At 50.6% G+C, this 14,996-nt stretch overlaps 1 protein-coding gene across 3 annotated transcripts; it reads left to right on the top strand.

Annotated features, from left to right (window-relative positions):
• The first annotated feature begins 3,682 nt into the window (after positions 1-3,682).
• CCAR2 (cell cycle and apoptosis regulator 2) lies at positions 3,683-14,994 on the top strand. Of its 3 annotated transcripts, none has more exons than XM_050939907.1 (21): positions 3,683-3,799; positions 4,230-4,345; positions 7,685-7,776; positions 8,521-8,612; positions 8,825-8,939; positions 9,394-9,520; positions 9,875-9,971; positions 10,202-10,318; positions 10,521-10,755; positions 10,833-10,946; positions 11,037-11,200; positions 12,009-12,198; positions 12,283-12,522; positions 12,661-12,870; positions 12,952-13,141; positions 13,223-13,302; positions 13,422-13,568; positions 13,655-13,754; positions 13,834-14,031; positions 14,124-14,329; positions 14,454-14,994. In XM_050939907.1, the coding sequence occupies exons 2-21, from the start codon at positions 4,279-4,281 to the stop codon at positions 14,502-14,504; spliced, it is 2,832 nt and encodes a 943-aa protein (XP_050795864.1). In that variant the 5' UTR covers positions 3,683-3,799; positions 4,230-4,278; the 3' UTR covers positions 14,505-14,994. The 3 variants fall into 3 exon arrangements, with proteins under 3 accessions (XP_050795864.1, XP_050795862.1, XP_050795863.1); XM_050939905.1 differs by having other exon boundaries at positions 13,419-13,568; XM_050939906.1 differs by lacking the exon at positions 3,683-3,799 and adding an exon at positions 3,807-3,890 and having other exon boundaries at positions 13,419-13,568.
• Positions 14,995-14,996: the final 2 nt, after the last annotated feature.

Here is a 14,996-nt window from a genome sequence, read left to right as displayed (position 1 = left end):
AGGAATCTCTTCAGAGGTGATGAAAAATGCATGGAGCAGAACTGCACAGGAATCAAGAGAAGATGCATTTGTGACCATGCTTTTAATGCTGAATGCCCACATCTTCCAGGATCCAAGGATGTTGGGTACCTGGAGTAGGGTCAGCCTCAGCACTGCCTCCTGTCCTGTATATTCCTGCTGTTGCTTCTGTCTCCTACTTACTCCCCTTTGGCATCACTGATACCTGTAACTCCTGATACTTAGCATTTATAGAGCACTTACCAGTGCTTTTCAGATGTAAGAGTGGCCGTGCTGGGTCAGACCAAAGGTCCATCTAGCCCAGTATCCTGTCTTCCGACAGTGGCCAGTGCCAACTGCCCCAGAGGAAATGAACAGAACAGATAATCACCAAGTGATCCATCCTCTGTCACTCATTCCCAGCTTCTGGCAAACAGAGGCTAGGGACACCATCCTTGCCCATCTGGCTAATAGCCATTGATTGACCTGTCCTCCATGAACTTATGTAGTTCTTTTTTGAACTCTGTTATACACTTGACCTTCACAACATCCTCTGGCAAGGAGTTCCACAGGCTGACTGTGCATGGTATGAAAAAATACTTCCTTATGTTTGTTTTAAACCTGCTGCCTATTAATTTCATTTGGTAACCCCTAATTCTTGTATTATGAGAAGGAGTGTAAATAACTTTATTTACTTTCTCCAAACCAGTCGTGATTGTATAGACTTCTATCCTATCCCCCCTTTAGCCGTCTCTTTTCCAAGCTGAGAAGTCCCAGTCTTATTAATCTCTCCTCATATGGCAGCTGTTCCATCCCCTAATCATTTTTGTTGCCCTTTTCTGAACCTTTTCCAAGTCCAATATATCTTTTTTTGAGATGGAGTAACCACATCTGCACAGAATATTCCAGATGTGTGCGTACCATGGATTTATATAGAGGCAATATGATATTTTCTGTCTATCTATCCCTTTCTTAATGATTCCCAACATGGTTCACTTTTTTGACTGCTGCTGCACATTGAGTGGATGTTTTCAGAAAACTATCCACAATGACTCCAAGATCTTTCTTGAGTAGTAACAGCTCATTTTAGACCCCATCATTTTATATGTAGAGTTGAGATTATTATATGTACAGTGAATGACGAAGCCTTCTGACCTACGGACCTGTACAGAAGTGACTATAACTGAGAGCAGGGCTGGCTCCAGGCACCAGCTGACCAAGCACATGCTTGGGGCGGGGCGGCGCTCGTGGTGTTTTTTTGTTTTTTGTTTTGGTTCTGCGGGGCAGCGCTAGAGGGGTTTGTTTTTTGTTTTGGGGGGGTATTTTGGCAGCGTGGCGCTTGGGGGGGGGCTGGGCACTCGGGGGGGGGGGACGGCGCAGCGCTCAGGGGGGCGGGGGCTTTGGCGGTGCAGTGCTCCTTTTTGCTTGGAGTGGCAAAAAAGTTAGAGCTGGCCCTGGCTGAGAGGCAGAGTAGAGAAGTGCTAGAATGGAGAGGGTGAAAATGGAATTTGGTTCTTGTGCTCACATGATAGATATCTACAGCAGGTGCTTGTGTGTGTGGACAGACCTGCTATCTAATGAGCGTGTTGGGCTGTATAGACAGGGCAGAGACAAGGGGTTAATCCTCTTCTGGACCCAGGAAAGATCACAGCTTTCTCAAGTGCAGGGATTTGTAAGGTTGCTGAGCCAAGCCATGTATGGGAAATTAACGAATCCTGTTCTCCCAGCATGAGCTCAGGGGAGTTGTGGCAGGGAGAGTGGGGAGGAAGGTTCTCCAAGGGAGAGAGGGTGGAACTGAGAAGAGACCTATCCTTGCTGCAGTTCTGCCAAGGTTGAGCCATGCTCTCTTATGGTTGCTGGGGCTGGCCTGTGACTTTAGTGCTCTTTTTTTAGACAAGACCTAGTTGAATATGGGCCCTGTATAAGAGCAGCTATTTTTCTACCCTGTTTTTCAATAATCAATACTATGCAATCAGGGCCGGCTCCAGGCACCAGCTCAGCGAGCAGCTGCTTGGGGTAGCCAACAGTGAGGGGAGGCACGTTCTGGTCTTCGGTGGCGGGTCCCTCAATCCCTCTCGGAGTGAAGGACCCGCCGCCAAAGACTGAAGCAGTGGTGGTAGAGCTACAGATTGCGATCACAGCTTTTTTTTTTTTCTTCCTCCTGCTTGGGGTGGCAAAAACCCTGGAGCCAACCCTGTATGCAATTGTGAAAACTCTGCCTACCTTCTGCTCTGATGGGCTTGTCTATGGCTTGAGTCTGCATTAAAGCTTAGCCACCACTTCCAAAGTGAGCTAGGCCTTCACCTGTAAGGAGCCAGAGCCCGGCTAGCTAGCATGTGCTGCATTTGGATAGAAGTGGAGCTATTATTGGTTCTGTTTCCTACTGAGGAAGTGGGCTAGGGGCAAAGGAGAGAACCTATCCTGAATGAAAGTGGGGAAGGTTTTAAATTTAGCCACATGATGGCAGTAACATCTCCATTATAATCCATGCAGCTCCCTGGAGTAGATTTGCTGTTTGAGATGCACTCCATTTATTGTTCAATCTCCTGCATGGTTAAATGTTTATCTGTGGTGAAAGGATTTGAGATGAATTAAATACTTGCTTAAAATAAGGCATAAATAATTTCAATTAACAAGTTGCATATGGTCTTAGTATGATTATGATGTAGGGGTAATGGCTATTCCTAACAGCTCATGTGCTATCCCTTTCCTGGCAGGGAGTAATGTACAGACGCTATGATTGTTAAAGCTGACTTGGGCTAGGAGATGTAATGGGTCAGTTTTGTGGAGTGGATAGCGGTAGGATCCATCTGCCAGAGCTAAGGGAAAGAAATAAGTTGGGCCAGGGCCAGGCTAGCCTTTGAGAGTCCAAAGAGCAAATTCCCAAAGGGCCTACTAGCCTCTAGAATTAGGTCTATGGTAAAACCTTTGGGAGAGACCACCTCGGAAGAGAGACCACCTATCACAAGCGACTACGTATCACGGCCATAGACCATCACTGCTCTCTGGTGTGCAAGCTTTTGAAGATAGGTGACCACTTTTGGTAACTCCCATGAGTGGTTGCTCTAGGCGGAGAAATGGGCTGTGTCCTACCCCCGGCTTACTGATGGAAATCACTTTAGCTGGAGTTTACCAGCGGCGTTCACCTTCCTCCCTCTCTAAACACAAGGGGTACATAGGGGCTTGTCCCAGTAGTGGGAGAGGTGATGCTACTGCGGGCGCTGGGTGGAGCTGTGTAAGGCAGCTTTGGGAGAAGGGGATGAGGTGTTGGGTGATGCACAGTTGGGTGGGGTTTGGTGGGGAGGGGTGTCTGCTTGTGCACGTGACGGTGTGGGACGATACTGCGGGCCTCTTGCGTGCGGGGGCCAGCACTTCCTCAATGAGGGAGGGCTCTGCCTCCAGAGGGGTAGCACCAGGAAGTCATCTAACAAAGTGATGCATAACTGTGACGTCACTGGGATATTATGATGTCACAGTATACGCTGTTATCCCTGGGCCCAGATTCAGGCAAGTCCCTCAGGCTCCCAAAACATGCTATAAGGGGGCGGGCTCCATCCCAGACCTCCCTGCCACACTTCCGGTCAGGGCGGGCCCTCTTCCGTTAAGGGATTACGTAACTTCCGGTTAGTGACTCTGTTTGCCGCTCCGAGCAGCAACACTTCCGGTGTTTCAGCGGTTCTCGGTCCCTTCCGGTTGGGCCGGGGCGGGCGAGAGCGGGCTTCCGGTGAAGCGTTTCCGGGTCCCTTTGTCCGAGGTGCCGCGGGTCCTGCATGTCCCTGACCTGCTCCGCCCTCGCCCGCAGGTGGGTTCCGGTTCCGGTCTCGGGTGCTTTTCCCCCGTCGCAGCTACGCGGGGTGTGAGGGGGCGGCAGCGTCTCCCCCCTAATCTGGAGGGTGAGGGGGGCAGTGCCCATCCCCGCCCCGGTCCCCCTCATGGGGTGGGGGCAATGCCCGGCCCCAACCCCCCCGGGCTGTGCGGGGCGGTGCCGCCTCTTGCGCCTCGGCTCCGGGAGCGGGCGCGGGCGCGGCCTAGGGGGGCCCGGGGCTGGTGGTGGTCGGGGGCGGGGGGAGCCGGTTTAAAGGACTGTTGCTGGCTGGGGGTCGCCCTGCGCCTGAATTCATCTAGCACCTGTCTGGCGAGGAGAGCGCCCCGCTGCGGGTCTGGGCTCGCCCTGCTCTTGGCGAGGGGGGCAGATTTGTGCTGCAGCCTTTGTCTGTCTCTCTCCCTTCTAGACAAGGGGAAGCTACCGCCTAGGGAAGACGAACAACCCGATCACCTGAAATGGCCCAGTTCAAGCGTCAGAAGCCTCTGCGAGCTGGCAACCTGCAGGGAGCAAGGCCGTTCTCAGGTCAGCTAGCCCGACACCTGGGGATGTTTTCTGCAGACTTGAGCAGTAGCCCAGCTTAATTGTAAATGGCCTAAGTCAGGGGTTCTCAGACTTTTGTACTGGTGACCATGTACCAAGTCTGGGAGTGCGACCTCCCTTCTACAGTAAAAACACGATATATTTAACTCCATTATAAATGTTGAAGGTAAAACAGGGTTTGGGGTTGAAGCTGACAGCTCGCGACCCCCCCCATGTAATAATCTCATGACCCCCTGAGGGGTCCTGACCCTCAGTTTGGGAACCCTGACCTAAGTGATGAGGCTTCCCTCACCTTTCCTGGGGAACCTGGAGTCAAGTATTTAATCAGAGTGGGAGAGAGCCAGGACTCCTGAGTTCTGTTCCTAGGTGCTGTCACTGACTCACTTAAGAATTATCCACATTTTATTTATGGATAATAATGTTGTCTCACAGCCTGGAGCCCCTGGACTTCCAGGAGCTAAGCAGATCAAAGCAAGCATATCTATCACATTGAGGAGATTTAAACTTCAAGACTCCTTGTAATAAATTGAAAGGGGGTGGATATTTTTTTGCTGTTTTTAAAATTAAATAGGCATTGTGTTGTTTTTAAAATTATTATGAAGGACAAGTGTAAGCTTTGTTGTAAAATGCGCTGTTTGCCTGGACTGCTCAAGACCTGATTGGTTGTGTAGCAGGAACTCTTTGAGTTGGCTTTTTAAATACCTTCATGCTGTTTCACATCTGATACTTCTTGATGAAACATAGGAGCCTTGGTTTATAACAGGCTTATTCAAAGTGATAGAAGTTAGGAAAGTGAGATCTTGGAAACATGTTGCCATTTTCATAATGTAATAAAAATACTGTAATGATCAATAATGTGTAATAAGCATCTCATAAAAACACATCTTATGAGACTTGACATTTTAGTGAAAAGGGTTCACAGGTTGTTAAAGATTGGGAACCATTGCATTAGGAGATACATGCTCGGTAGAGGCAGCATCTTCCATCCCAACTCCCCACAGTTTGGTATGCTAAGGGTGGGAGTTTCCCAGGGCATTGCTTCTGAAAACTCTGGTAGCACCAGTGAGTCAATCTGGTTCTCTTGCTATTAGGCATCTGGAAAATTGAACTGCTAATTACAGGTCAGTGTCTCTTCTGCTTGCCCCCCTGTAATCTGGGTTGGACAAGTTGGTGGTTGGTACTGAATGGCTTAGGGTATGTCTACACTACGGAATTATTCCTATTTTCCATAAACCGGTTCTGTAAAACAGATTGTATAAAGTCGAGTGCACGTGGCCACACTAAGCACATTAATTCGGTGGCGTGTGTCCATGTATCGAGGCTAGCATCAATTTCGGAGCTTTGCACTGTGGGTAGCTATCCTGTAGCTACCCCACAGTTCCCGCAGTTTCCCCCGCCCATTGGAATTCTGGGTTGAGATCCCAATGCATGATGGTGCAAAAACAGTGTTGCGGGTGATTCTGGGTAAATGTCGTCACTCATTCCTTCCTCCGTGAAAGCAACGGCAGACAATCATTTCGCGCCCTTTTTCCCTGGATTACCCGGGCAGATGCCATAGCATGGCAACCATGGAGCCCGTTTTGCCTTTTGTCACTGTCACCGTATGTGTACTGGATGCCTCTGACAGACGCGGTACTGCAGTGCTTCACAGCAGCATTCATTTGCCTTTGCAAGGTAGTAGAGATGGTTACCATCCCTATTGCACCATCTGCCATGCTATTGTAAATTGATGATGGGATGACGGTTATCAGTCGTTCTGTACCGTCTGCTGCTGTCATGGGTGCTCCTGGCTGGCCTTGCTGAGGTCGGCCGGGGGCCCATGGACAAAAATGGGAATGACTCCCTGGGTCATTCCCTTCTTTATGTTTTGTCTAAAATAGAGTCAGTCCTGCCTAAAATATGGGGCAAGTGTACTAGAGAACCAGAGAGCACAGCCACTCTGTGTCAGAGCCCCAGAGATCCCGCAGAAATGATGAACTGCATGCCATTCTAGGGGGTACCCCTGCAACAACCCCACCCGTTGCTTCCCTCCTCCCCCAACCCTACTGCGCTACTGTGGCAGTATCCCCCCCATTTGTGCGATGAAGTAATAAAGAATGCAGGAATAAGAAACACTGACTTTTTAGTGAGATAAAATGAGGGGGAGGCAGCCTCCCGCTGCTATGATAGTCCAGGCAGTACAGAATCTTTTCTTTAGACATGAAAGTGAGGGGGGGCTGATGGAGCTCAGCCTCCAGTTGCTATGATGAAGACGGTTACCAAGCATTTTGTACCATCTGCCGGGAATGACCAAGAGTCATTCCCATTTTTACGCAGGCGCCCCTGGCCGACCTCACCTGAGGCCAGCCAGGAGCACTCACGGGCTGATGATGGATAGCAGTCATATTGTACCATCTGCCACTGGGAAGGGGATGCTGGTGTTCAGTGCTGCAGCACCCCATCTACCAGCAGCATGCAGTAGACATAGGGTGACATTGAAAAAAGGCGAGAGATGTTTTTTTCCCTTTTCTTTCAGGGGAAGGAGGGAGAGGGTGTAAATTGACAACATATACCCTGAAACACCTGGGAAAATGTTTTTGACCCTTCAGGCATTGGGAGCTCAGCCAAGAATGCAAATGCTTTTCGGGGACTGTGGGATAGCTGGAGTCCTCAGTGCCCCCTCCATCCTTCCATGAGCATCCATTTGATTCTTTGGCTTTCCATGACGCTTGTCACACAGCACTGTGCTGTGGACTCTGTATCATAGCCTAGAGATTTTTTCAAATGCTTTGGCATTTCATCTTCTGTAACGGAGCTCTGATAGAACAGATTTGTCTCCCCATACAGCGATCAGATCCAGTATCTCCCGTACGGTCCATGCTGGAGCTCTTTTTGGATTTGGGACTGCATCGCCACCCGTGCTGATCAGAGCTCCATGCTGGGCAAACAGGAAATGAAATTCAAAAGTTCGCGGGGCTTTTCCTGTCTACCTGGCCAGCGCATCAGAGTTCAGATCACTTTCCAGAGTGGTCACAATGGTGCACTGTGGGATACCGCCTGGAGGCCAATACTGTCAATTTGCAGCCACACTAACCCTAATCCAACATGGCAATACCGATTTCAGCGCTACTCCTCTTGTCGGGGAGGAGTACAGAAACCGGTTTAAAGAGCCCTTTATATTGATATAAAGGGCCTCGTGTGGACGGGTGCAGTGTTAAATCGGTTTAATGCTGCTAAATTCGGTTTAAATGCATAGTGTAGACCAGGCCTTAGATTGGAGCTACTTTTGAGTTGATTCCACAAGGTGTCCTAGGGATTAACTTTTTTTCTCTTCTGTTCTAGGGACACACCCGACCTCCTTATTGGGACCTCCACCTGGCCTGTTAAACCCTCCGGTCTCAGCAGATCTTATCCAGAATGCACGGCACCTGCAGGTATGTTGGAGACAATCCTTCCCTCAGCTCCATCTGCTTTGCTACTTCAGGAAGCTGGTGTTTCATCAGGGGGTCTCACTTCCTGGAGAGACTAGCCTGAGTTTGTCCCCATGCCAACCTATTCTTAACCCTCCAAGTACTAAGTCACTTCTGGTCCCAGCCCAGCCCAGTCCCCTGCACGTGGCTGCAGGAATTTCCCTTTAGAGTACCCTCAGTCGCTGACTGTACATAATGCACCAAGTGAAAGTGAAATCCAGAGGAATCTGTAGGTGGCCAGCTCAGCCCACTGAGCCACAGTAGATTGGGATGGAAAGACTTGTGTGCTGTGCATTCGTGAGAGAGAGCAGGGCCTCATGGATTATTGCCCTGCTGGCCCTCACTAAATAGCAAACTCCCTTTCTGTTAGTTGGAGGGTTTCAGGGCTCAAGTGAGCTTTAAGCTTAAGGGGCTAGATGGTGGTGACAGAGCCCTTGACTACAGTGTTCCTCAGTCCTGGGGATAATAGGGGCTGCCGGCTACGTGTGTCAGAGAATAAAGTGATTTGTGCTTGTGCCTGGAATGTGAGCACAATGACTGTGTGTGTGTATGTGTATTGTCTGTTGACTAGTGTGTGGTGGGGTGTGCGTGCAGGCGGTGACTGAGCATAGCGGCAGCAATTGTGTGTTCTGTCTGGTGCTGATGTGTCAGCCTCCACTTTGCTCTACTGGGATGATGTAGTGAACCCACTGGCCCTTTGCCTTGCAGGTGGGTGAGAAGCAGCGAGTCTTCACAGGCATTGTCACCAGCCTGCATGACTACTTTGGGGTAGTGGATGAAGAGGTCTTCTTCCAGCTGAGGTAAGGCGAGGGCTGCTGTGTGTGTGTGAGAGGGTGGGGAAGGGCTCTAGGAGCACTTAAGGACGAGAATGCTCTTTCCTTTCCGAGGCTCCAGGCCTTTGGGAGGGGATTTGCTCTAACCCATGAGCAGAGGGGGGAGCTAAAGTCAGGACACCTGGGCCCTGGTCTGAAATGGTAACGGCGGTGCCTTGTTACTCTGTGTTTTGTGACAGTGTCGTGAAGGGCCGGTTACCACAGATTGGTGAGAAAGTGCTGGTGAAAGCTGTCTACAATCCAAGCCAATCGGTGCCCTGGAATGCCATGAAAGTCCAGACATTGTCCAATCAGGTATCACTTAAAGCCCTTGTAGTTCTCTCCATGTTGGGCTTGAAGGAGGATCTTTCCATGCTCAGAGAACGTTGCTCACGTTTGCCTTGATCTGGCAGCAGCAGTTGCCACATCCCATCCCAGCCTTAGCGATGGTTGAGGCTGATCCTCGTGAGCCTACTGAGGCTGCTTGTTTAGCTATTGCTGTGCTAGGCCCAGCAGCTAGCCTGGGCAGTGAAAGGTTAAACCAGGCTTTGCTGTGCTGTTCCCCGTTCTCCAACCCAGCAGGGGTTGGGGTGCAGTGCTTCATCTTGAGGAAGCCAGGCTCTCACTGCTGCTTCCTGCCACGTGAACTCCCCCCTCATTCCCTTTTGAGGGCCATCTCCTGTTGAGCCCTTGCTGCAAGCTGGGAGGCCCTCGGCCTGGGTGGGGAACAAGTTCTTGGCCTGAATATTGCACGCCTTTCATTCTATAGCCCCTCCTGAAGGCTCCCACCCCTCTTCTGCATGTGGCATCCTTAGGACAGAAACAAGGCATCCTGGGAGCCCAACCTCAGCTGCTGTTCCAGCCTCACCGGATCCCTCCTTTGTTTCCCCAGAAACGTGAGTACTGATGACTAATGCGGGGGAGACTTAGAGCACTGGAGCTACAGGGATTTCTGGGCTGATTCACCTGTCTTAGTGACAAGGGTCCTGTGGACATTTTGGTCTTGCGTCTTAGCTATAAGCCCCAATCCTCATGAGACCAGAGGAAAGCGTATGTGCACCAGCCTCTTGACATAGGCTGGTGGAAACAAAGTTGATTGCCTCCAGACATGAGTTGTGGGAGCCCTGGGATGGCACCTCCTGGAGCGAGGGCGGGGGAAGCCAATGTAGTAATAACAAGCCTTAGTTAGTCCAGACAGGGATTGGATTTTGGAGTGGCTTAGAAATAAGACTGTGTATTTGTTTCCCTAGCAATGAGCCTCTTCCAGTCATCCCCTTCGCTCCACCTGGGCCACCTTGGGAGATACCCTGGTCGGGGCCCAAAGGGCAGGCAGGACTCAGGCAGATGGTAAGGACTGTGCAAAGTGTGTCCTTATAAGCTCCAAAGGGAGTGTTTGAAGGACCATATAGAACCTTTGGCAAGAGTCTGGATATCTGATGATTGTGTTCCCCACCCTTGAGGTAGCTGCATTTCAGTATGTGATTCCTGCATGCAGGCCTTAAGGGGCTTTTTGGAGCGGGAGGAAGGAGAGAGGTCTCCTGGTAGGGCTGTCCTTATGGACACTGTGCTGGTTACAGGGACGACTTTGATTCGAAGAAGCGGAAACAGAAAGGCGGCGAACCGTGGGGAGTGAAAAAGCCACGCCATGATCCACCACAGTACCGGGTCTACTTTGCACGCTATGCTGTGGACAGGTGAGACATGGAGGAGAGAGCCACTGGGGGTAAGGAGGAGGAAATATTAATAGGTCACAGCTGGCCAGACCAGGATTCCCCTCCCCAGCACTGTTATGCCTCAAAGATGCTAAACTTATCCCTGAAGTTGGTAGCAGCTGAGGGGCTGTGACTGGCTCTGTGTGTCTGCAGCTAGCCCTAGTTTCTCTCTGCCTGGCTCCAGCCCCTTCTGCGATGCCATGGAAATCCTGAGACGCTACTGCAGCATCCAGTTGCCCCGGGAGTTCTATGATGTCCGCCTGAGCTGGCTGGACACCTTTCCACTTACCCAGCCACTGACCCTGAGGCACCCCAGCCGCATCCTGGTGGCTGACCCTGCGGAGGAGGCGCCCGAGGCAGAGGAGGATCCCACCCAGGATGTTGTGCCGGAGGACACAGATCCTGCATTCAGTGCCAAGGTGAGAGAGTCAGAGCAATGGGTCCCAGGGTTTATAGGGGTATCTGTGCCAATCTGACTGTGTTGCTGTCCCCATAGGTGATGCTGCTGTCTTCCCCAGGCCTAGAGGAGTTGTATCGCCATTGCTTGTTATATATTGAAGAGCCCAGCGAGCAGAAGGAGAGTCCAGAGCACCCCACAAAGCAAATAAAGGTGAGGCTGCTGTTGAATATATAGGGAGGAGGAGCAGGAATTCCCTCCTCTACAGAGGATTATTGGGCTTCACAACTTCTCCTTCCCTAGTTCCTGCTGGGGAGGAAAGAGGATGAAGCTGTGCTGATTGGAGGAGAGTGGTCACCTTCTCTGGATGGCCCCGAGCCGGACTCTGATCCCATGGTTCTGGTTCGCACAGCCATTCGCTGCACCAAAGCCCAGACTGGCTTGGACCTGAGTGCTTGCACTAAGTGGTGAGTGTTACCCTCCCCCACCTTGGGCATTGGGAGCAGGAGGCTGTATAAGGGTGGATGGGTGACCTCCAAGGAAAACAAAAGTCTATAGTGACAGCTATTCCACCAGGGTGGATTTGATTTAAGTCACTGGTCAGAAAGGCTCAATTTAATCATGTTTTTTTTGTTAGTTGTTACAACCTTAATACATAATCTTCAGGTACACACTATACATTTTTAAACAGTGATTTATTCTGAAGACTCTTCAGAGTAGTTTTACAGCTATAATCAGAAAATGAATGTTTGTTTGGTTATTTCAATTTCATTTTCATTTTCCAACGGTAATTGATGCAGATGGTTCACCTCCCAATGACTTCATAAAGAGGAGAACTAAAACAACATTATGTATTAATAAGATTTGGGTCCCTATTAGAATTAGATGTTAAAAAAGAAATAGCAGGTTAGTGGCCTGTTCTGGATTGGTGGAAGGTGAGATGGGGTGTGCAGATCCATGTAGATATGGGCTGGAACTTTGGGTGCATTGGTTTGGCTGATTACATCATGGCTATATATAGAATTTTTGCACTGGGTAACTGTGGCAACTGATTTTTTATTTTGCTCAAACCTGGTCTCACATGTGACTTGATTGGTTAGTAAGAGCTAAGGGAAGATGCAGGCCTTCTGTCTTGAGCATTGGCGGGGTGGACCCAACAGCAAGTGCAAGAGGCTTGGCTTGTGACTGCTCTGTGGTTTGGGTGGAAGGAGTGGTCTACTCCCTGTCTCCAAAAGCTGACCCTCTCACACCCCCCTCCCCTGCCCCATGCTCCAGGTTCCGTTTTGCTGAGTTTAGGTATCTGCGGCAGGGAGACCCGTCACAGAAGGAGACAGTGGTGATCTTCCTGCCGGATGTCTGGAGCTGCATGCCGCCTCTGGAGGAGTGGGAGGCCCTGTGCCAGCAGAAAGCAGAGAAGGCACCTCTGCCCCCCCCCTCACCCTCACTGGAAGAGAAAGCAGAGATGGTGAGACTGGGCTGTCATAAAGCCAAGAGCAAAAGGTCTTATTGCTCACTTTTGTAAAGATCTTTCTGTAATGCTTTTAAACAGGACGTGGAGATCCCAGAAGCGGCCCCTGACCAGGAAATGGAGGCCAATGCACAGGATGTGGATGCCACCAATGCTGCTGCTGAGCCAGCTCCTGAACCTGAAGCTCCAACTCCCCCCCTGGAACCTGCCATCATCGCTCACCCCAAACCAGCAATGCAGGGTGGGCAGCCAAGCTGCTCCAACCTCTCGCTCTGCACCCTGCTGGAGTACAGGAGACGGAGGGAAAAGCTTTCATTTGAGGTAGGCAAGTGAGCCTACCTCTCCCAGTGGGAAGGCACCAGGCCAATCAGTTCCTAAAGAAGCTGCCCTGCCTGGTGGCACCTGGACTTGCTTGGAGCTCTGCACTTACAATTCTCTCTGCCCCTTTCCCTCCCCAAGGTGGCGGTGGTGGCAGAGCTTTTCCAGGAGATGCTGCAGCGGGATTTTGGCTACAAGCTTTACAAGGCGCTGCTGGCTCTGCCAGCGAAGGAAGAGCCATCAGAGGCAAAGAACCTGGAGTCAGAGAAGCCAGCTGAGCATGAGAAAGTGCAGAAGGAAGATGCCCAGGAGCCTCAGGAGGAGGCAACCAGTGAGCAGGAGCCTGTGCAGGTGTGTCCTCCACTACACTCCAGGGTCTCAGCTTCAGCTGAGACTACAGAGCACTTCTGACTTCCTCCTGTCTGTTTGCAGACCCATCAGGAGGAAGAAGAGGCAGAGCAGAAGCCAGCATGCAGTGAGAGTCCCAAGGTGGCCAAAGAGGATGAGAAGGCCAGCAAAGATGACAGCAAAGTGGAGCCCAAAGACTCAACTGATGAGCTGTGCATGCTGAGCCTAGAGGATGACCTCCTGCTGCTGCGAGATGATGATGAGGAGGACTTTGGTAGGTCTTGCACATGGCATGGGTGGCATGTGCATCTGGTTGGGCTGTGCAGACAACTTGCCTTGCTTGTGTTCCCTGTAGGTGTCAAGTTAGATGATGCAGAGGTGAGATCCATTGCTTCCAACCAGTCAGAGATGGAGTTTTCATCGCTCCAGGACCTGGTCAGTAAGCTGCCACTGCAACCCAGACTGACTAGTCTTAAAGAGGGTGGGGGGAAATTAGGGCTGCCCTGAACCAATGGTTCGTTCCCTAGCCAGGCATGTGCCTTGTTCCTTAGCAGCCCAAGGAGCTGGACCCAAGTGCTGTGCTGCCTGTGGATGCTCTCCTGGCCTTTATCTACTTCGATTTGAATTTCTGTGGCTACCTGCACAGAAGAGACCTGGAGAAGATCCTCATGACACTGGGGCTACATCTTTGCAAAGAGCAGGTGAGCACCAGCTTGTGGCTGACCTTGTTGGGGGGCACTCCACTGTGAAAGCTACTGTGCTAATGAGCAGTGTGCGCTGTTGACAGGTGAAGCATCTTGTGAACAGAGTAGTGACTCAGTACGTGTGCCAGTATCGGAGCCTGCACTACAACCGCCAGGACAGCATCCCTGAGGAGGGGCTCTTGGGTAAGTATTGGACACATGGTCCATGGCAACAGGTGCCTAGAGGCTAAAATCACCACTAAGTTGGTTGCTCTTGTTTCAGGAAACCTTGCTTTGCTGCCTGCCTCAAACTCTGTAGCTGAGGATTCTGCTCAGCCTAAGGCAGTGGTGGAGCATGGGGACCTGATCTCCCATAATGGGACTGTCCTCAACGTGGGAAAGCTGCTGGAGAAGGCAGAGCAGACTGAGAATAGCCGCCTGTACCTGGAGAGCAAAATCCACACACTGGAGGTCAAGCTGGGTGAGACAGTGCACTGCTGGGGTGGTGACACAGTAGGTGCTGGTGCTGGCCCACCAGGGAGTCATAGTGCTGAATGTGTTCTTTGCCCACAGAGGAAGCCCAGACCCGTTTCTCAGCAACAGAGTCCTCAAACAAGGTGCTGACTGCTGAGCTGCAGGATGTACAGAAGCAGTTGGCTGATATGGAGGAGCAGGTGAAATCAGCAGAGAGGCAGAAATCCCACTTCCAGAGGCTGCTGCAGGAGAACAAAAAGCGCCTTGTTCCACTGCAGCTGGAGATCCAGAAGATCATTGAGAAGGTATCAATCAATTCGCCCCCCAGCTTTTTCTGAGAGAGGAGACAGCATAATTAGTGTCTCCTCTTGCATTTGCTTTTTTGGGGAGAGGGGCCTGTCTCATGCCTGCCTTCCTTCTCTCTGCCAGACTAATAACTGCTTGGAGAAGAAGGAGGAGGAACCATCATCTAGCAACTGACACCTGTGACTCCCTGAAGCTATAGTGTGCCAGAAGAGAGCAGAGTCTGTGCCCTGTCATGAGTGGAACCAGGAACCAACCCTTTCGCTGCCTGAGGGAGACTTGAGCTGGATTCCCATTATGGGGGAAACAGGACAGTGTTGGGCTGCAGCACATGACAAACTTCTGAGGTAGGAATTTTCACAGCCTAGTGTGTGCAAGTGCTGATGCCCATGAACTGGCTTTGCGACAACCAAGGTTGTCAAAAAAAAACTGAGCATCACTGCCCATGCCTCCCCCTTTTTACAATAAACACAAAAGGGTCTTAAAATGAAGGTCTGCCATCTGCACTTAGTTTTGATGTGGTGCTTTAGACAATAAATGTGGTAACAACTTGTATTTAATGGGAAAAGTTTAAAAACTCTCCTTTTTTTTCTTCACTTGTTTGTCTGTGGCTATCTTTGTATAATTTTTTTTAATTATCAATAAATAGTTGTGTGCTACAGGAAAACC

Source organism: Gopherus flavomarginatus, chromosome 2 (assembly GCF_025201925.1).
Source record: "Gopherus flavomarginatus isolate rGopFla2 chromosome 2, rGopFla2.mat.asm, whole genome shotgun sequence".
Lineage (NCBI taxonomy): Eukaryota > Metazoa > Chordata > Testudines > Testudinidae > Gopherus > Gopherus flavomarginatus.
Note: the sequence above shows the minus strand (reverse complement) of the source record. Positions and strands in the feature narration are given on the sequence as shown.